The sequence below is a fragment of the Notolepis coatsorum genome, assembly GCF_963971535.1.
Source record: "Notolepis coatsorum genome assembly, chromosome: 18".
NCBI lineage: Eukaryota > Metazoa > Chordata > Actinopteri > Aulopiformes > Paralepididae > Notolepis > Notolepis coatsorum.
In genome coordinates, this window is record NC_140182.1 from 29,895,518 (window position 1) to 29,918,827 (window position 23,310).

The following is a 23,310-nucleotide window of genomic DNA, read 5'->3' on the forward strand; positions in this document are numbered from 1 at the left end:
GGAATCGATTAGATTTTCGATTAAATTAGATTCAATGCTATCAAATTTAAATGGTTCTAGAAGGAACCCTCTAACATGTTGCATTGTTAAAAATATCAATGTTTGCATTAAGAATTGACTCTCAAGCAGTAACATGAATGTACTTTTTATTGGAACATTGGCTTTTGCATAATGTCACGTCTGGGTGATGTCTCAGTAAGTGGTTTCGTAGATTTGTTGTATTTCCACAATCATTATCTATGTCTGTCACTATAGCCAATGGAAATGCTAGAAATGGTCACGTGGGCTGGGATAACAGATGGAAAATGCCTACCCTGAGGTCAAACTTAATTGCAGACCCCTGGTCTACACCGTCCCCAGACCAACAGTGGGGCAATGCGTGCAACAACCAACAACCAGGAAGGGAATTGGCATAACGACTAAATTAGGGGTAGAGAGACATAGACAGAGACCTGTGAAGAGGTGAGAGAGAGTGAGGGGTAGAGAGACAGAGACCTGTGAAGAGGTGAGAGAGTGAGGGGTAGAGAGACATAGACAGAGACCTGTGAAGAGGTGAGGGAATTTGATGGGCAGGATAACAGCCTCCTTCAGGGCTTCCTTGGCTCCTTCCAGACCAGCCACATCAGTCCACCTGACGTTCGGCTTCTCCATGATAATGGCCCCTGGAGGGAGGGGGAGAGGGAGAGAGAGAGACACGCCAACATGATGATTATAATAGTCCCTGCAACATGTCTGCATTAAACCATGAAGATGCTTTCAAAAATAATAGTTTTCAAAGTTTATAAAAAAATCTAAAAGAGTAGTCTACTGACACACTAATACAGATTTTCTTTTATTAACATCTAAGACAATTTATATAAAAAATAGATCTTGAGTGCCTAAGACTTTTGCAAAGTACTGTTTTCTCTATCCACTTTAGCCAAAAATACACACACACACACACACACACACACACACACACACACACACACACACACACACACACACACACACACACACACACACACACACACACACACACACACACACACACACACACACACACACACACACACACACACACACACACACACACACACACACACACACTACTGTGAGAAAATAATAATAATTTTTATTATCAGCAATGTTATAACATCCTACTGGTAAACAAAACACTGTAAAGGTGTGTGTGTGCATCATGTGTATTAAATATATATATATTTACTTTTTAATTGCATGAAACATTATGAAGTATTCTCTTAGGCCGCTTTTCCACTGTCTCATCTCAGCCGCGGCGGCTTAGAAACCGACGTGACAAGATATACTAGGCTTACAATAACATCCAAATACAGGGTGTGTGCAAAACATTGTGTTTCAGAAGTTAACTCATTCCCCGCCAACAACGAGTTTACTCGTTATTGGGAGCCAACGCTTGAACGCCAACAATGAGTATACTCGTTATTTGATATTTTTTTATTATTCATCCAGGGACCTTGGTGTTACCATAGGGAATGAGTCTGAGATTGCCAAAGTGCAATACCGGCCGCATCCAGCTAGACGGCGGTATCGAGCACCCTTTGAAACCTTGCCTGTGCAACGGACAAATGTCACGGGCTCACTTTTCTTTGTCGGGCAAATGGACAGAGCGTCGAATGCTCCCGATGCATGATGGATTATGTTGGCGACACGATCGACACCAATACTGGGTCTCGCGATCAGATAATTGGAATATTCTTTTTGGAGTACATCCTAGTGAAGGTAAGGGCTATATAATATCAACCCTGCTGTGATCCAACCATGTCTTCACCCCGATCGCAACATGTCTGTGTAACGTTACTCCACAACGTATGCCGTTGGTGACAATCAAAGCATCAAAAAACGACGTTTATAGTAGAATTGACGTATAAGGCTATTACTCAGCCCTTCGGGAATTACCCCAGACCACGCTATAACCATACTTATATTCACCACGGTATAACACGGGAACATATGGATGAAGATATTAATTCTTTTTCACATATTGAACGATAGATAGGTGATGTCAAATGGGCCATAGTATTGTATCCATAGCTATAATATAGAATATAGTTATAGCTCTACAAACAAGGTGATCCACTCCTATCTTTTAAAGTGTGGCAGTGCTAGAACGGGGCCCGGCTAATCCCCGGCGGTCAATGAGTTAATGCAACTGTACCCGATATTTATTTAATATCATCATATCGCCCACCCCTAACAGTACGTTATGAAATCATGTGCACTCTCACATACAGTACATACGTTATGAAATCATGTGCTCTCACCAGTGTTGCGATGCTCATATCAACACTGGTTGCATGCACGCTAATGACGGCACGCTAATCCCGCGCATGCGTATAAATGTTCCCTCGCATAAGGACAGACTAAAAACAGTGCCTAATTGCCTCTACGAATGGAATGTAACACCTGACGACCGGCGCTATTGATATGCAAATTAGCCAGGTGGGTACTGCGAGTTGGCGCATCAGTTGAGTGCAGCGCATTCCTGTGTGCACGCGCGTCCACATCCGTGCGTGTGTGTGCACGCGCTTCTGCTCACAAAACTTTGCAACCTCGTCCCATGAGCAACGCATCACTGGCTCTCACATACATACATTATGAAATCATGTGCACTCTCACATACATACGTTATGGAAGCATGTGTAGACAGACAGACTCACCCATAAGCTGCTCTTGTAGTTTCTTCTTCTCTGGATTCTCACCCTCGCTGTCGCTGTCACTCCTACAGGAACACATGAAGAAGAAACACATGACACAAACATAGACCACCAATAAAGCTGCTACTAACCATCATTTAACCATCAATTTGTCTGACTTTGGTTATTTAGCGCATTAATCTGTGCATCTAAACAATACATTTTATTAACACCCCTACAGCACAGGGTCAATGAAAGTATCTGAATCTATTGTATTGTAATGTAATATCAGCCCCACAGACTTCAACAAGACATCAAGACTTCTGAACATAAATGGGAATATTATTGGGACTCCTCTGTCGAGCCTGTCCTCCCTCTTCGGCTGTGAGCTGTGAAGAAGGTTCAAAGCATCCTAATGGAAAGCAAACCAAGCACAATATAACCATGGCATGGTATCAAGCCTCTCTGAGGAAACAGCATTCAAGGAGCAAGAGACAGAAGGCCAAAGTTCTTCTCTGATGGAAATAGATGATCTGTGTGCACCCAAACATTCCCTCATCGTAGCACATGAATCCATAACAGTCCGTTTGTGGAATCTATATTTACTTAGTTCCGTTGTCGAGTGTCCAATAGATTTTGCCTAATCAGTTTGATCAGGTCAGATTCTACCGACAGTTGCTGGATAGGATGCCAACATGCGACGGGACCGGAGTAGGGCCTTCTATTACAAATGTCTTTGATAAAAATAGGAATTTAATAAGTAAATAAATAAAAAATATTAACCATACACTTAGTTGCCTTTAGCCAGATTCTTTAATTACCATTTCTTATGACATTATATTAGGCTCTCTTTAGCCTGTATCATGTCATATGGTGCTGAATGTTCTTGAAAATTGTGTTGAAAGTATTCTAAATTTATTTGGAATAACAAACGGCAGAGAATCAAAAGAACTACCACTCAACGTAGTGAACAGGATGGGGGTTTGGCAATCCCCGATTTTAAGTTGTACTTCTGGTCCTTTTCGCTGAGACCCCTGATAAGCTGGTTTGACCCTGAAATTGCTGTGGCTCCTTAGAAGCAGCAGCGGTCTCACCACAATACTATACTACAGGATGTAGTATACTCCAACACCCCTATATCAAAATGCCAATTATGATATGGACCGATCATATCCCACGTAATTCAAACATGGCGTAACGAACAGAGGTCTTGTGCTGTCAAATGTCCATGGCAAATCATTCTTCCTCTACTTGCAACTAAGGTCGGCGCTCAAGGCTCATGGGGTGCCGTGGGCTCAAACATTACACCCACACACCGTTTTATTAAGCTTATCAGGGACAGGACAACCTCAAGAGGATTTGTCTCAGATTTTTATACACTCATAATCAAATCCACATATAAAAAATTATCATTGGATACAGTCTGGCGAGGGGACATCCCAGAATTAGACTCTGAGTTTGACTAGGATGATATTTGGACAAATGTTACATTAGCCTCCCACAACCCTAATCATCAACAAATACATTTTAAAGGGGAACCATCTTATAAATGGCCTTTTCCAGTGGTTTGCATTGTTTTCTAGCAATGTGGGGTTGTACCAACACTGACTAAATGTGAAATTATCATTCAGTCGCATTCCTCCAGTTCAGCTGAGACAAGATCCTCCCCCACTAAACCAAGCCATTCTGAATTTACGTCGATCTGTGACGTGTAAGAATTCTGATCTGCATACCTCAGCTCCTTCTGTGGTTGTAGCCACCGCCCACAATCAACAATTAGAGGAAGTTAGTGTAACATTGAAGTTATGACCAAACGGAGCGAGTGGAAATAATGCGGAAGCGGTTTCCCTGTCAGACAGCACTTCCACAAAAGAGACAAAAAGAGAGAGAGGGAGAGAGAGAGAGAGAGAGAGATAGAGAAAGAGAGAGAGAGAGACAGATAGAGAGGGAGAAAGGCTCATACGGTGCGAGTCTCGGAGCGATCTCTCCTCTCTCCTCTCTGCCCCTGCTTTTTACACACACTCACAATCATTACTACCAGCATCCATACAACAAAAGATAATCATTCTGGTGGGCGTGACTGCAGCCAAGAAGCTGATAGCCATGAGGTGGAAGGAACCTGAGAAACTCACAATGATGAATTGGTCTCCGACACTACTGGATGTTATTTATATGGAAATCTCAACTGCTCGTATAGTTGGGGTGGGACAGGCCAGCATTGAGCTGTGGGTCACAGCGGCCGAGAAGGTTAAGACCACCATATAGCGGCGGAGCGGGGTTGGTCCTGGGGGGACCGGTGGTCCTGGGGTGGGAGTGGGGGAGGAAATGTCTAATGTATTTTGTGGTGTTGTTTTTCTGTCATTTGGTGTGTTGTTTTTATTTTTACTCTGTATTCATTATTATTTGCGTTATCGTTATTGTAGTTAACACTTTAATCGCCGTTGACGCTGGAACACGTCATTCCCCGCCATGCTTATTCTGCCGAAGACGCTGGACAGCGTCTTTGATATCAATATTTCAAAAATCTGTGATCGAAATCATATTTCTCCCCCGGAGACATGAGATGTACTGGTGAGCCCCTATCAACTCTCTAACGGTACAAGAGCGCCATCTGGTGGCCGATCGGCGGATCGCCCAGGGAAGAAACAGGAAGTGGAAGCTGGTGCTCATTTCAATTTGGTCCGATCACTCGGTAATAGTCCCAGGACTCGAGCTGATCATGACGGATAGTGATCCGTTACCAATAACTCGATAAACAACATGATTTGGACGTATATACTATTATACAACCTGGAAATGGATAGGATATTTCGACATCCCATAATAGAAAAAATTCTGTTCCACGATCATCTCCCAACGGCGAGAGGAAGCTACGGTGAGTTTCAGCGTTATTTTGTAATGTCTTCTATACTAACTGCTCTAATGATCATATCACCCACACTAGATGAATGATATAACGTTGCCCACGGAATTATAAACGACCCCCCGCCCATCATCAGATCATACGTAGTAACTTCTAGAAGTACGTCCATTTGAAATTTTTTATCTGGCACAGATTCCTACCAAACTGTATTTGATCATCAATATAATGCATTTAGGGCTATAAATCAAGTTCTGGAGAAAGCTGCAGAAAACGATAAAAACATACTTTTTTTTTATCCACTTTTTCTCCCATTTTTTCTATATTTTCTCCCATCCCAATTTCGTATCATCCAATTCAACCCTCCCCTGTCACGAACGCTGTTTCTTGCCTCCCACAAGCCGGCTGCAATGTGGACTAAGTCATACATAGCACAAGTCCCCTCCGGTACTTGAGGTAACAGCAGTCGCATCTTTTCACCTGCGCAGCTCGATCTCTCAGTGGCGAGGAGTAACGCGTGGGAGGCTCACGCTGCACCCGACACTTCCTGATTCTACTGCGCAGGCGCACCAACCGACCTGTAGGAGTCGCTGTCCACAACGCCCGATCCCCACCCATCAGTTTCCCACCCCCTAATACGGCCAATGTGTATTAGTACGGACGACCAGCTAAACTGAAAGCAAATGTGGAGCGCTGGGCTCGAACAGGCGAGCCCAGCGTCTCCAGATTTCGTGGCGAGTGCCTTGCCCACTACGCCATGTAGCCGCCCTACGATAAAAACATACTTATACTTCATACTAAAATACGGTCTAAATATGTGAATGAAAAAGTATAACGTTGCTACACCCTGAACAATAGATATAAGACGTTGAATGGGCCATAGTAATGTCAATTTAGCAATAAAATTAAAAAAGTTATAGCCCTGCAAAGAAGGGGAACTTCTCCATGTGAAATAATGGTAAATTATGAATTTAACCCCGGCGATCAAAGTGTTAATATTATTGAAGTATCGTCTTGTGGTGTCTTATGTTGTTTGTTTTGAAAAAAGTTTTGAAAAATATTTGATAAAAATATATTTGTTGAACGTTTCACCAAATGAAATACAACAATAGCATACAGTAGGCTCATATTCACAGGTATTGTAGTACATCCATCTATATATATATGCCCAGTCTTTGAAAGGTCTTGTAATGTACTGTATGCACCTCTAGGACTAACAAACCTATGACAAATTGTTGTCTTCTAATGTATGGTAGGCATTACCAGGGCTGTACAGTGCGACGAGGACATCGCAAATTGCGCCAGAATTTTGTCTGTGCGAGTAGAGACAAATATTTGCGCACACCTTTGCGAGTACTGATTTCAACCCTCTCATTCGCATTTCACTCCTTTTTTTCAGAGGAATTTAAACGTCGCAAATCTTGTTGGCCGTTTTCTATATCTCTCCTCCCTCAGTCTCTCTCCGTCTGCCCGATCAGGAGCACACACGCTCACATGCATACGGGTACTTGAGAGGTCCGTGCTGAAGCAGAGCAGAGTGGAGCAGAGCGGAGAAAACGAAACGTTCGAAAAGGCTATAGCGCGACCCGTGTAACGTTAAGTAACTTGTGTTCCGCGGGGAAAGACTGTTCATCACTGCATAAAACTTGGTTTAATCCAAATATCCATTCAGAAACTTTGTATTATGAAATAATTCTGGGATGTCTGTCTGACTATTTCCCTGCCTTAGGTGCGAGTTCAGCTGACACTACGCAAAGCGTGTGCACACACACACACACACACACACGGTGCGAGTTCAGCTGACACTACGCAAAGCGTGTGCACACACACACACACACACGGAAAATACAGCATCAGGCTATTGTTCTAAAAGTATCTCTACTAATAAAATGGAGTATTGAACCGTTTTTAACAGCTGAGTATTGGGTGGGACATTCTGATTTAAGAACTTTCTAAATAAAATAGAAAGTCCCAAAATAGTTAATTTATCTGACTGCTTGTATTAATTGATCAACAAGTAGTAATATAGTTATATAAAAGAATAAAGCAATGTCGATTCTGTTCTTAATAAAAAAGAAAATTGCAAAATAAGCAAAAAAAACGATAAGAGTATCGATAAAGTACAGAACCGTTAAGCAGTATCGATAAGAGTAGTAGTATCGATAAAATCCTAACGAAACCCATCCCGAACACTGTTAATACACTTATCAATGAAAGAAGAAATGTTTGCAGCTGTGGTAATACTTCAGTTGGTTCATTATAAAAGATACAAAACTGCAAAACAAAAGCACTTAAATGTTAAATAAAAGGACCACAGTAATGAGGCAGGAGGAACATATTTTTTTGCACTATAATGGTAAAATTTTTATTTAAAAAAGTGTCACTAAAAAATATTCTGTGCCCCTAGTGAAAAAGCTTAGCGTACAGCCCTGATTACTTGTAGGGGTGATTCTATCACTACTGATTCAAAACCGATTCACAATGTTTACAATAATTATATATATTACAGAAGACTAGGGGCGGCTGGGTGGCGCAGCAGACATTGCGCTCGTCACCAACGCAAGAGACACCGGGTTCGACTCCGGCTGTCGGCGTTGCCTCCGGCTTGGACCAGCCGTCATACTAACTCAATTGGCAGAGTTAGAGGGTGGAAGTCAATGGGTGGTAATCTGGACGTTGTGGACAGCGACTCCTACAGGTCGGTTGGGGACGCCTGCACAGCAGAGACAGGAAATGGTGGGGGTAGTGTGAGCCTCCCACACGTTACACCTCGCCAATGAGAGTCCGCGCTGGCAGGTGAAAAGCTCTGACAGGCTGCCTCCTCGTGTATCGGAGGGGACACGTGATGCAAGGCTTCTATCCTCCCTACAACCAGCCAGTGGGGGGCATATGGCGAGCAACATTCAAGACAGGGGAGGGGAGAATTGGCACAGTGGAATTGGGATGGGAGAAAAATAGAAAAAAAGTGGATAAAAAAATAATATATTGCAGAAGACTGCCAGTAACGTTATGTTCCTGTTCAAATGATTGCATTTATGTTTCATATTGAGTGGACTAAACTGTAAAATTAATCGTACTCAAGGTTTACATTTGATTCAGTGTGATTTCTTTCTTTGAGACCTATTGAAGTGTCTACCGCAGTCAAATGGGGAAAGTTATTCAGGGATCGTTCTGGATTTTGGAACCCTAACCATATAACCCATTTACAGGTGGCTGCAATTAGAAACTGGCCCCGGTAAATGTCCAACGCCTCGAAAAACCCACCCACCCAACCCCCTCCAATGTACAGTTTCTTCCCCTTTGAATGTATATATTTTTTTATGATCTCTTTCTCTTAAACAGTACTGTATATTTGTATGTCTTGCATGTCATAAATGTCTTGATGAAACAGTACTGTATATCTGTATGTCATGCATGTCTTGATTAAACTAATGGGGTCCTGACTGAAGGTAGCTGAAATTTACTCCACAGTGCACACAAAGCACATTCCAGAGAGCTTCAGTCAGCTTGTACAGACATGGACGAGAACAGACTCTGCCAATCAACATCATCGTTGGTCAAGTAGGAAAATCGGGTCTAGGGTAGTGTTCATTTCGTCAGTAATTTTTTATTTTAGTCATGTGTCAAATGCTCTTTTTCGTTTATCATATTTAGTCACCTTGATCTATTTTTCATTTAGTCAGTTTTAGTCAACTACAGGTCTGAGCATTTTAGTCTTCGTTTAGTCTTATTTTTTGTCTCGCCACTCAGTTACAGCCTCATAAGTTGGCATGAGCTTTTTCTAAACAAAATAAGCTAACAATAGTGCTAGCTGGTTAGACTTATGTAAGCTATTTAATGTGTTCTATTGTGGTGGATCAACATAATGTAGCGATCCGTCATGCAGTAATGTAGGGAAGGAAGAAGAGTTTCTTTTTCTGTATGGTGCTTTATTTCGAGCTCAATATGGGGTTTTACAGGTTGATAATTTCATTCTCATACACAACACAGCTACCGGCTAATACATTACTGTAGTGCGGTCCATCCTCCCATATCTCCCGGGGGGAAACAACACCCTGAGCATAACAGTGTGCTGTTCAACAGCAGAACGATGTGTTGGGGATAAGGGTTCCGCACGGACAATTATGTTTGTTATCTTCCTGTCTGCAAACAAGCTCCTGTTAGCTAGCAAGTAAGTCTCGACGTTGAAGTTGAATAAAGCACGATTTTATTTTGCAAACTACACTTTTGAGTGCCAGCAGGGGGCACACTATTTATCGCTTGAATGCCAGCCATTTGAGACTGATTTTCCGATATTTCATGATTTCCGCGGAGCTATTTCTATATTGTATATTATGGCTATGTCTAATACGCCCGTCGCTTATCAATGACTTGCAGTCAACATGTACGAAACGGATTGTTTTTTCATCAGTACATTTCCGTGTTATACCGTTTTTTTTAAATGTCCAAAAAAAAAAAGATTCCGTGATAATAGCTCTTTAGTGGAATACACAAAACACATCGTCATTTTTCGGCCTATTTATGCTGAAAAATCAATTATCTATTTCCTGGTCAGCGCTAATGTCATACACGCACACACACACACAGACACGTTGAGATATGTGAAAAATACATCTGATTACCCCAAGACTGGTAACATAGATTCCTTACCTCACATCAGATGTTCTGCAAAAAGATTATTCCAATTCCTGATGGCCATTCCAAATATCAATCGCGTTTATTGATCCAACGTTAGGTACTCGAAACACATATTCCACGCTGTTCTGAGGGTCCACAATGAATCCGATCGGCTCGGGTTACATGCCTGAGAAGTAAAATGTGGAATCCGGATTTTTTTTTCTCATACATTTTCATTGAGTCCAATCCAATGGGTGCATTACCATCCGGGAGACGATAGGGGCGGTATTTTCCCTGTTCGAGCTCATAGACAGTCCCAATGGTAACTTGAGGCTAGATTGATGAAAAATGAATGGATAGCTAATAAAAGCAACAACGATTAAATAACGAGATTTCTCGTCCCTGGCACTCAACGCATGGCATGAAATAACGAGATTTCTCGTGGCTGGCACTCAATGTGTTAACGTGACGTTTCGTCTCGTTGTCGTCAGGGGAAAAAAGCTTCGCTGACGACCATATTTAGTCATAATTTTCGTTGACTAAATTAACACTGGTATAGGGTTCCAGAAATCCGAACTATCCCTCTAAACTACTCAAGTGACAGCTTCCCCGCCATTTCTTTGTGCCTTCTTGACGAGTTGGAGTTAGAGAGTGACAGCTTACTTGTCGTTGCTCTGTGCCTCCTTGGTGGGTTATGGTTAGGTTTAGGGTAGGAGTGACAGCTTACTTGTCATTGCTCTGTGCCTCCTTGGTGGGTTAGGGTTAGGTTTAGGGTTATGGTTAGGTTTAGGGTAAGAGAGTGACAGCTTACTTGTCGTTGCTCTGTGCCTCCTTGATGGGTTAGGGTTAAGGCTAGGTTTAGGGTAGGAGAGTGACAGCTTACTTGTCGTTGCTCTGTGCCTCCTTGACGGGTTATAGTTAGGGTTAGGGTTAATGTTAGGTTTAGGGTATGAAAGTGACAGCTTACTTGTCATTGTTCTGTGCCTCCTTGACGGGTTATGGTTAGGTTTAGGTTTAGGGTTATGGTTAGGTTTAGGGTAGGAGAGTGACAGCTTACTTGTCATTGTTCTGTGCCTCCTTGACGGGTTTCTTGCCCTGCTTGTCTTTGTTCTTCAGGTAGTCTTTGAGTTTCTCCGCTCGGTCCAGGTACTGCATACACTTCCCTCGTATGCTCTCCTTGGCCTTGTCGCTGTGGGCCTCATCTGTGGAAGAGATGGTCACGTGCATTTGTACGTGAACCGAACCGATTAAGACTTATTTTTTTTTAATATATTCTGAAGGACAGAAATGCTGTAGAATGTTCTGGATTAACTCTGATTACTCCACTTTTCATCCTAAAAATAAAGACTTTCAGGAATTCAACAGCTTGCGTTGACTTGTAAGAGTGTAATATTGTAGAATATGCACATCCAAAATGTTACTACAAGTACAAGACAAAAGGCAGTACACACACACACACACACACACACACTCACTTAGACACTACACCATATGTTATCTATTTATTAAAGTTTGCACTACATCCATATCTCCTTTTTGTACCTCATTGTCTGCATTTTTTGTACCTCATACATGTACTTTATATGTGACAAATAAAAACAAACTTGAACTTGAAACACACACAGAATGTAGTATGATGAGAATGGCATGGAGTTCTTTTTTTAAGGGATTCGAATGTCAATGCAGTATTTAAATGCTTAGTTTTTCATTGTTTTGCTAAGAAAGAGTATATTTTTTGGGATCAAATATTTTTATTTTATTTTTTCAAACATGAAACAAAGACATATCACAATACAATAATAATAATAATAATAATAATAATAATAATAATAATAATAATAATAATAATAATAATAATAATAATAATAATAATAATAATAATAATAATAATAATAATAATAATAATAATAATAATAATAATAATAATAATAATAATAATAATAATAATAATAATAATAATAATAATAATAATAATAATAATAATAATAATAATACATAAAAAGACATCCCAATGCAACAACTTAACACAACATGACAAGACAATAATTGAGACAGACAAAAAACACCAAAAACAAAACGAAAAAACAATATACCGTACATGGGCACTCGATCGCTCTTCCACCCCCCCCCCCCCCCCCCCCTTCCCCCGCTCACCCCCGGACCTCAACGTGAACCACACACACCACATACCACTCAGCAATCAAAAATCAAAATTCACAATTTTATATGAGCTCTTTTATCTTTTCCACAGCAGCCAACCAAATTGTGATATTGGATTCATTAACACCTATAACACGTCGTGCAGTGGATATCTCCAGATATATCACATCAAGATAGGTGAGAAACCATACCTTCGGGCAGTTTGTCTGGGTGAATCCAACGTGAGGCAATAAAAAAATTTGCGGCTGTGAGGCCGGCCAAAATGAGTCTTTTCACATGTATAGAGGTCGGTAATTGAGAGACATCATTCAATAACAATACAGAAGGAGATACAGGTATATATATCTATATGAATTGAAAATGGGGGACCCTGATGGAAACAAGACAAACGTCTTTTTCAGGTCTGCATCCCCTTAACAAATTGTGTGTATTGAGCCGTACTGTATTGTACCCATTCTGCAATCTGTTAAATAAAGTTTTCATTCAATCAATCAATCAGTCAAAGAGAAAATGTCAGAGCTGAGATGTAACATTTTCCCAAAAAATCTCAACAGGAGGGCATTCCCAGTACATAATATGCATAAATGTTCCTGTGGCACCGTTTGGACACAAGGTACATCGAGAGTCAGGTCTGAGACCCATTAAATTCAATCGTCTCTAGGGGTTAAATAAGTCCTGTGAACAAAATTTAGATGAATCTGTTGGTGATCTGGGTTGTGTGAGGATAGCCGAACATTTTCACAGACTGCATCCCAATCAAAATCTACATCCAACTCCGGGACATCCTTTCTCCAAATCGTATCCAGGGGGAGGTCTTTATACGAGGACATGAGTAAATGGCGATAAAAGTCAGAAACGAAGCCTCTCGATGTCTCTTTGTCATAAAATAATTTGTGAAAGCGATTATGCACTAGTGGAACGTCCCATGGAACGCCATGAGCCTTCAGAGCTGCTCTTATTTGTAAATAAATTTAAAAAAGGAGGTTCCGGGGAGATCATATCCGTTGGATAGATCCTGGAAGGAGCGGAGACCAGTTATCGAAGATATCCCCCAATGTGTGGATGCCTTTCTTTTCCCATCTAGGGTACCATAGGTTGTTGTCCAATAAGGAGAAGATTGTTATTAAATAGAGGGGAATGCGTGTGCCATTGATGGTGGTTAGTACCCACTTTCTGGGTGTCACGCCAAGTCTGGATCACATGTGTGATAAGAGGGCCAAATCGTAATTGATATGTTGGTATACACAATATCCTGAAGTCTATATGGGGACACCATCTTCTCCTCCAATGATCGCCAAGATACGGCTGCTTGAGCGTCAAACCAAGTGATCAGAGGTCTCAGAGAGAAAGCTTGAAAATAATATTTGAAGTCTGGAAATGCTAAGCCCCCATTGAGTTTACTCCTTTGGGCAGTTGATCTCTTCAAGTGCAGACGTTTATTGTTCCAAACGAATTTATATGAGGCAGAGTGCAATTTCTGCCAGTAACCAACAGGAGGAGGTAACGGGAGCATTGAGCTGATAAAGTAAATTTTGGGTAAAATATTCATTTTAATTATTGACGCACGGGCCTGTAATGAATTTTTGTATTTGGGCCATCTGTTGAGATCATTCGTAATCCTGTCACCCAAGCTGGAGTAATTATACCTTACCTTCTGGCTAATAGTGGGGAATATTTCAATCCCGAGACATTTAAAGTGCTCCACCATAAGTATGTTTGCAGGTAGGATGGTGGCCTTCGCAGGCTCATTAGAGTATATTATAGTAAGAAAGAGTATATTATATATATACTTACATCTGATAGCATGTAGGAAGTACTCCACCGCATGCTGGTAAAGGCGCAAGGCCTCCTCGTAGTTCTTAGCCTTGTCCTCCTGCGTGGCTTTGGTCACAAGATCAATCGCTTTCTGAATAACAGGGATGAAATGATCAGATGCAAAAAGAGTGAGTGAGTGAGTGAGTGAGTGAGTGAGTGAGTGAGTGAGTGAGTGAGTGAGTGAGTGAGTGAGTGAGTGAGCGAGCGTGACTGAGTGTGTTCCCACCTCTCTAAAACAACCCAGAGTCACACCACTCTAGGGCTGTCACATTATATTCGAATATCGAATTCAATTCCGAATTTACATAAAAACACCAGATTCGAACATGAACGGAGAAATACAAAAATAAAATAAAACTGACTGTGCCTTTAACACTTTCAGCGCCACGCTTAATTCCCATCTCTACCGCTAGATGGCCAGCTTAAAATGGTCGTTTCCGCGGTGTTTCACTATGTTTGAAGAGCTGTGTGTGTGTTCTGTATTATAGCTGTGGAGACAATGGTGTGGCTCTTTTGACAGACACTTGTAGTGCAACATGGATTTTTTTTATTTTTTTCTACACACTGTAGTTTGTAGTTTATTACACGCTAAACATCGCGCATTTCCAAGATAATCCAGTCTTTTTTCATAGATCGCAAGATAAAACGCGTTATGTGCAATAAGCCCGAATCGTTCTGGTTGATTCCCTGAACCCCCAAATCAAAAGGTATATAACATGTACATATGTACCTTCACAAAATCATCAAGGGGGGGGTGGGTCGTTTTAACTCAAAACTGTGATCGTGTTTGCCGAGCATGTTTTACGTCCGGTGAAACACAGAGCTGTGATCGTTAGAAAAACACGTTTCAGGTTCGGTAAAATAGACATAGGGGGTCCTTACCTTAGCCAGAAGGTAATCCAAAAAGAATAATTCCAATGATCCCATCGGCGATCGCGATTACTCGTTTATATGTAATTACACGTGTTTACGGGACACTATAGGTTTTGAGGCGAGCCCACAACACCAGAGGGAGTTCCACAAATCATGTGCAACCCAGATTCGGCACAAACAAGGGACTAAACACGTTTAGCAATTATGCCACAACAATGTGGAACGCCCTACCCACAGGCGTAAAAAAATTAATTTGAATCCCTACCCACATTCAAATCCGCTCTTGAAGAGCACCTACGGGAGGCTGCAATTCGAAACTGGCCACCGTAAATGTCCAACCCCCCCCACCCCCTCCTAATGGACAGTCTCCTCCCACCGTATGTATATATTTTCTCCCACCCACCCACCCCCTCCTGATGTACACTGACAGTCTCCTCCCCATCATATGTATATATTTTCTGTTAGGATCTCTGGGTAACAATACTGTATATTTGCATATCGTATATGTCAAAAATGTAACAGTACTATATACCTGTATGTCATGTATGTCCCTATGTCATAAATGTCATGATGTCATGTATGTTGTGTATGTCATAAATGTCACTATGAATTGAAAATGGGGGACCCTGATGTAAACAAGACAAACGTCTTTCTCTGGTCTGCATCCCCTTAACAATTGTGTGTATTGAGCCATACTGTATTGTACCCATTCTGCAATCTGTTAAATAAAGTTTTCATTCATTCATTCATTCATTCATTCATTCATTCATGCAGATCTGCTAGCGATTGCTTTGGAAGAGCTCCTACCACTCAGAGCGAGTCTCGATAGTCCGGTTCATTCATTGACTCTCCTGTTCCCTTTCTATCCGAGTTCAAAAGGTATCCGATACCGTCACCTGGTGATATTCGATCGGCATTGCAATTCCAACGTAGGTAGACGAGCCAGGGACAGATAGAATGATCCGGATGATGGTTTAGAATGGGGATCAAAGGAAAAATATCAAAGGATCTAAAAACGTAATATTACGTGTTTGCAGCTGAATGAGTTAAACGTCTACCATTACGTTGTGGTCCGGTGAGTTATTATACACAATATTGGCGACGAGGATTATGGATTCTTTACTCTCATATCTCTCTCTGTTCCTCACCCTGCCTGGCGAGCCACCAATTCTGTGGATTCACTGGCTGGAATCTTTCGACACGTTCATAATAGCCGTCGGGCTAGCCGATGCTAACGACGTGAGGAAGAGAGCCCTGCTAATACACAATGAGCCAAGGCACAATGGATTTTTTGGACTCTCGGAAATGCACATAATTATAGGGATTGTATCACGCTGCTGTCTGGAGTGTGGACATTTCTCTGCCATAGAACGTGATGCAGGCGGGTGAGTCGGTCCACCATTATGTAGCTGACCTACATGTATTCCAAATAGGGTTGGGTAGCTTTCACATTTGAACCAATACCAGTACCTGTGAATAGATACCGGTACCCAACAGTACCTTTTTTCGGTACTTTAGTCTCTAAAAATGTTATCTAACTACCTCAGTTCGTTGTAAAAAAAAATCCAAACTTCAAATAATTTATTATGATATATAATATATAATATTGCAGCGAGTGTTGTCTGCATCTAGCTTTGTAAAGTGTAACAACACTTGCGACCGTTTTCCGCTTGCCATTTGCCCCGACTGCTTTTTTGTTGAATCAAGTCAAATCCTAGGCAAGCGTGTATTGTGCACGTGAACGTTGACGTGAGGCACACTTCATAGTAGGGCTGGGCGATTAATTGAAATAAAATTGCGATCTCGATTCATAGACCTATGCAATCTAATTTCAAAATCATGAACATTAAAAGAATTAAAAACAATTTTTTTTAACTTTTTAAAATGATGACGATTCTGACTCGAGTTATTTTGTATGTTACAAGAGATAATAAGTCAAGCACTTTCATATATGTTATGATTAAGTCAAGCACTTTGATATGTTATGTTGTCTGTTTAAGAAAGAGTGCAATAAAAGATTTTATTGAAAAAATAAGAATCGTGTGAGAGAATCGTGATCTCAATTCTTAGAGAAAAATCGTGATTCACATTTTAGCAAGAATCGCCCAGCCCTACTTCATAGGTTTCTTTTTGCGGTAAACGAAACATTGATGTCGTCGAACTTAAAAAAATATAATTTTTTTTTTTTAAACAGTACCGAAATGTGGCACCGGCGGATCTCACGTGAATCGGTACTCGGTAGTACCGACGTGATTCGGTCGGTACCCTTAACACATTCGGTGCCAGACCCGAGATTCTTCTTCTTTCGTGTAACTCGAGATAACTTTGTGTATCTCGGGTTAACTCGCTGGGCGCCAATCCCGAGATATCTCGGGTTTTAATCGTTATTTCTTTTATTCGCTATTGCCATTCATAATTCATCGGGGCAGGCTGTGCATACTGTTCTGAATGTGTCTGAGCTGGCAGACGGTCAATACCGCCCTCTAATGCCTTCGGCCGCTATTGCACTCCCTTAGAAATTATGCCGTTTGTTTTCTGGGCCGAGCTGAGCTGTGCGGGCGGGGTTTAAATACTCCGGCAGGACGAGCGTTTACAATGATACATCTACGAGGCTGCCCCTCCCCCCTCCTTCATATGCAATGCCGGACAACGTAGGACGGTCCTCCGCGACCAGTATTTGGAATGGCGATCAGATAATTGGATTATTTTTTTTGCATTATATCAGAGACAGGGTAAGAACACTATATATCAAATCTTGCGTTGATCTGATATTTTTTTCTCCCACGATCGAAGCTGTCTGTGTGGACTGTGTTGTGCTGTTTACCGTTGGTGGCAGGAGGGGGGGGGGGGGGAAGCGCCGCGCTCCAGGGCCCATTTCATTCTTGCATGAGGAAGGATAATAACGATAATCTAGCGTTGATTTCAGGAAGATTCGATAATCAGGCGAAAACGTGATAACTGGATTTCACTAAAGGGCTATTAACGCGTCTTTTCCTGGGATTACTAAGAATCACCCAAACTATACTCATATTCAAAGCGGTATAAAACGGAAATGTACGGATGAAAAAACTATCTGTTTTTTGCATGTTGACCAGAAGCAACTCACGGACAATCGAGGGTGTTATTAGATCCATAGATATAATATAAAATATATTTTAAGCACTCGCAAGTTTCGCAGTCCCCATTGACTTACAGCAATGGCGTTCTAGCCAGAAGGTAGACAGCGACCCCTGGCGCTGAATGAGTTAAAAGTACCTAATTCGAGGGCGGCTGATTGGCGCAGTGGGCAAGGCGCTCGCCTCTAATGCAGGAGACGCTGGGTTCGAGCCCAGCTCTCGGAGTTGCTACCGGCTGGCCGGTCGTTCATACTAACACAATTGGCAAGTGTTAGAGGGTGGGAAAGCCGGTGGGTGGGGATTTGACGTTGTGGACAGCGACTCCTACAGGTCGGTTTGGTGACGCTGGTGCGACGGAAGCAGGAAGTGACGGGGGCAGCGTGAGCCTCCCACGCGTTACTCCTCGCCACTGAGAGTTCGAGCTGCTGCGGTGAAAAGATGCGACAGGCTGCAGTTGAGCTATAGATTGTGGATGAATATGGACAGAAAGGTACACCATGCCAATATCCATGCTTTATTTCTTTTAAACGGGCCAATTTAGAAATGGGCAATGGGGAAATACATTAAGTGGAACAGAGGGTGGAACAGGAAAAAACTAAAATGACGTAACCACTACACCTCCCTATACGGGTGGAACAACCAATGACGTAGGCCAGACTACACCTCCCTATTCGGGCTCCTGGGGAGTAGGGTATATCTGCAGAGCCGCAAGCCCAACGTCTGGGCGGGGCTTCGGGGCTTGTACTCTGTGTGAGGTGGGATTTCGGGGCTTGTACTCTGTGTGACTGTGCATGGGCGCCGGGCGGGGTGTCGGACTCGGGGCTTGTACTCTGTGTTGTTTCCTGTAAAACCCGGAAGTAGTCAGTTTGTGCTGTTTATTTTTAACCCTAACCATAACCCGTCCCTAACCCTAACCCTAACCCGCAACACGGAACACAGAAATGCAAATGCTGTCGAGTCCTCACTGCTAGTAAAAATAAACAGCACAAACTGACTACTTCCGGGTTTTACAGGAAACAACACAGAGTACAAGCCCCGGCGCCCCGCCTCACACAGAGTACAAGCCCCGAAGCCCCACCCAGACGTTGGGCTTGCGGCTCTGCAGATTTATGCTATTGCTCATGGGGGGGGGGGGGTGGTCAAAGCGAAGCAGGCTATTCTCTGTCCTTCGCTCCACACAAACTTCCCACCAGTTAGGACAGCTGGGGCAGTCTGTGTGGCATGACGTGAAATAAAAGTTCAATTTTATTCAGTCATTGATTTGATTCAGAAAGACATGCGTCGGTCATCTACATATTTAACACTTTGAGTGCCAGGGACGTCATATCTAGTTTTATTAGCCCCCCCCCCCCCCCATTGAGTGCCGATGACGACAATTATCGTTTTATTTTTTTATTAGCGATCTGATTTCATATTTCATCAACCGAGTCTCCCGTTGGTACAGCAGCTCCTCCAGGAGCTCAGATGGGGAAAAAGCGCCCCCTATCGTCTATCCCTGTGTAACTGCAGGTCAGTCGATTAGACTGACCTGGGATCTGTAGATCTGTAGAGGTGGAGCCAACTGGCTCCATTGTGCTGGCGAGACGTCTGATCAAGAGGGATCTGATCGCGAGACGGAAATCAGCCTGGAATATATATTTACAGCAACCAATAATCAATCAATAAGCGTGATCGATATTTGGAATGGTGATCAGGAATTGGAATAATCTTTTTGGATAACATCTGATCGCAGGTAAGGAATCTATTTTACCAGTCTTAGGATAATCAGACCTGTTTTCACTGAGATTTCAGCGTTTGCCATATGTGTGATGTGGCTGTTTGGCTGTGATCGCTGATGAGGAAATAAGATAATCGATTTTCAGATTGCCTCTATAGCGTGCATACATACACATATACTATCGATAATCTAGCGTTTATTTGAAAACGATAAAAAAAATAGGCCGAAAAATTACAACGTTTTTGTGTATTCTAGAATATTCCAGTACAGGGCGTTTATCATGGAATCTTTTTATTTTCCTTGAAAATGAGGGCTTTTCAAAATTCTATAAAACGAAAATGAACCGATAAAAAAACAATCCGCTTCGACAATGTTGACTGGAAAACGAGTCATTGATAATCGACGGGCAGATTAGACACATAGCCATAATTTAAAACATAGATTAGGCGTTATTAACGCTAACATTGAAGTGGATGGTGGGCATTCAAGCACTAAATCGTGCGCCCCCTGCTGGCACTGAAAGTGTTAAGGGGATGCAGACCAGAGAAAGACGTTTGTCTTGTTTACATCAGGGTCCCCCATTTTCAATTCAGTGACATTTATGACCTACACAACCAGCGTTGCGTTGTTATTATGGGCTGAGCCGCCACGCAGGATAATGACGCCGCGCGCATGCGCATATGTTCCCTCGCGCACAATAATACACTTTGTTTGTATAGCCTTTCATACAGAAACTGCAGCTCAAAGTGCTTCACAACAGAATTAAGACAGGCATAAAATGAGCACATAAAGTGCAGACATATAAAATCAGTTTTTCACATTAGGATCTAACATCCCAACAGGCAACCTTGTTTATGGTTTGATTCAGTTTTAATATAAATAATAAAAATAAAGAGAAGATTAATTAATTATCTACTCAGTCCCGAAGTTTGTGATGTAGATATGGAATGTCCCGGGTTGCTGCTGTTTGCAGAGTGTGTTGTTGTCCGGGGGTGAGTGGTGGTGGGTGGGGGGTTGAATCAAAACAGTTGTCAATTCGGAATTGACGGCTGTTTTGATTTGGCCCTTCGTTCGCCGTCGTTCACCTTTGGACGGCGGTGCACTCTGTGGGCAGCGGCAACTTGGGACGTTCCATATTTACATCACAAAGAGTCCCAGACTGGTTGAAGACACCAGCCTATAGCGGCTATTGTTATGATAATGCGAGGTAGCGCCGCAGGTAAACACAACGATCCGAGCCGAGCGCAGCGCGTTCTCGCAAGCGCGTGCATGTGCGTGCACGCGCTTCTGCTCAAATCTTTAATACTCAGTGAGGTACCACTGAGTGGTACCCCGTGCCATGAACAACGCATGCCTGACACACATGACATCATGACATTTATGGCATAGGGACATACATGAGTAACATGACATACAGGTATATAGTACTGTTACATTTGTGACATATATGATATGCAAATATACAGCATTCATTCATTTATTTTGCATTTATTTTAAATTTGTTGGACCTTATGGTGTTCTTGACTTATTGTTATGTTTCTTCTTGACTTGTTTAAAGACGTGTGCGGCCCATGGGGACATTAACGTGTGTTGTCGGGCCTTACACATACATTTGATTTGATTACTGTTACCCATAGATCCTGACAGAGAGTATAGTATATACATATGATGGGGAGGAGACTGTACATTAGGAGGGGGTTTGATTGATTGATTGATTGAAAAGTTTATTAACAGATTGCAGAATGGGTACAGTACAGCTCAATACATACAATTGTTAAGGGGATGCAGACCAGAGAAAGACTTTCGTCTTGTTTACAATGTACAGTTTCTACGCCTAATGTATATACTCTTTTCTTTCTGGACTCTTTTTGTATCACAAATACAGTACTGTAATTGCAAATCTGGTATGTCATAAATGTATAGATGTAGCAGTACTGTCTATCTGTATGTCATGTATGTCATATATGTTACGATGAATTGGAAATGGGGGACCCTGGTGTAAACAAGACGAAAGTCTTTCTCTGGTCTGCATCCCCTTAACAATTGTATGTATTGAGCTGTACTGCACTGTACCCATTCTGCAATCTGTTAATAAAGTTTTCATTCATTCATTCATTCACATCAGGGTCCCCCATGGGTGGGTCACGGTGGGAGAGAAATAAAGGGGAGAGAGATACCCTCCTCCCAACCACACCACCAACTCAAAATACAGCTACGCATGGTGCCGATTTTCTTTTGCTATTTTATTGCTAAGCATCAAACCACAAGCAACACAAGCGGGTTCAGTTTTGGCAGCAGACTAGGGAGCAGTTCTGAAGGCTAACGTTACATACAATCCAAATGCTAACTTAACTTCTCATCCATCACAACGATTAAGCTATTGATATTGAGCTACTGTCTTTAGGTTAACGACTGCATTGTGTAACATCTATGTAATTTAAAATAAGACCGAAATTGTTAATTGACGAGCTTGCTTTTTTGCTTGCTAGTAGATGGTAAATAGTAAAGCTGTCTTTGGCTGTAGCCTACAGCTAACGCAGCTAACCTGAGACAGCTTGCTAACACTAGTACCTGTAATGTTGACGTTGACATTTCATCTCACTCTTCTGTAAACGTTACCCGTACAGATTTTCTAGCCACCGTAAGTACCCACGGAAGTTCCAAGAAAAGGGTTTGCTAACTTGACATGACAAAGCCAAAGGTAGATAACACAGCTAACGTTAGTAAACCGTGCAGTAGCTACAGCAACGCCAGCAGCAACAACACTGCGTCTAGTCTCGATAGATGGGAGAGGGTGCTGCCACCTAGCGAGACAACGATGTAATGAAAGAAATGGTCAACAACCAGTTTGTTTTATCCACATCAGATTATTTGTAATATATTTAGGTAGTGACCACCACCCACACTATTGTAATCTATACTATTTATTAGTGTGGGTCCTCCTCCACACTATTGTAATCTATACTATTTATTTATTCCGCCGATTTTTGTCCAGTAACTCCTGCCAGAGCTTTCACACCACACACAAGAACATTTGTGATGTCACAGTATGATGTCATAATAGAGGCATCACCCACACTTTCACAATTTCCCCGCGCGGAATTGTCTAGTTATTATTATATTATATATATATTTTTCTGTTATGTTGGTAAATCAGTTACGTGTGTTTAAACCCCCTCCCAGCAGTCATGACACTGTCTGTCTGTATGTCGTGTGGGTGTGTATCATATATGTTATGATCAATTGAAAATGGGGGACCCTGATGTAAACAAGACGAAAGTATTTCTCTGGTCTGCATACCTTTAACAATTGTATGTATTGAGCTGTACTGTACTGTACCCATTCTGCAATCTGTTAATAAACTTTTCAATCAATCAATCAATCAATCACACATATTTTATACATAACTTATTATGTATTTGTATTTTACCTTACTTGTCAATCAGTCAATCATTAACTCGTTTTCAATTCTCAATGGTCCACTCCATACAGACCTTA

General features: G+C 41.9%; 1 protein-coding gene across 2 annotated transcripts in view; it reads right to left on the minus strand.

The window, feature by feature from the left end:
* vps4a (vacuolar protein sorting 4 homolog A) overlaps window positions 1-22,550 on the minus strand; it is a 40,870-nt gene extending 18,320 nt beyond the window's left edge. Inside the window, exons 1-5 of one of the 2 annotated variants that reach the window (XM_084334569.1) lie at window positions 22,384-22,550; window positions 14,086-14,197; window positions 11,189-11,333; window positions 2,679-2,740; window positions 543-662 (exon numbers count right to left, since the gene is read on the minus strand). In XM_084334569.1, coding sequence (XP_084190695.1) covers window positions 543-662; window positions 2,679-2,740; window positions 11,189-11,333; window positions 14,086-14,197; window positions 22,384-22,404 — 460 coding nt within the window. In that variant the 5' untranslated portion in view covers window positions 22,405-22,550. Of the gene's footprint in view, window positions 1-542; window positions 663-2,678; window positions 2,741-11,098; window positions 11,119-11,188; window positions 11,334-14,085; window positions 14,198-22,383 lie in introns of those variants that run through there. The other variant, XM_084334570.1, reaches the window with a different exon arrangement.
* Window positions 22,551-23,310: the final 760 nt, after the last annotated feature.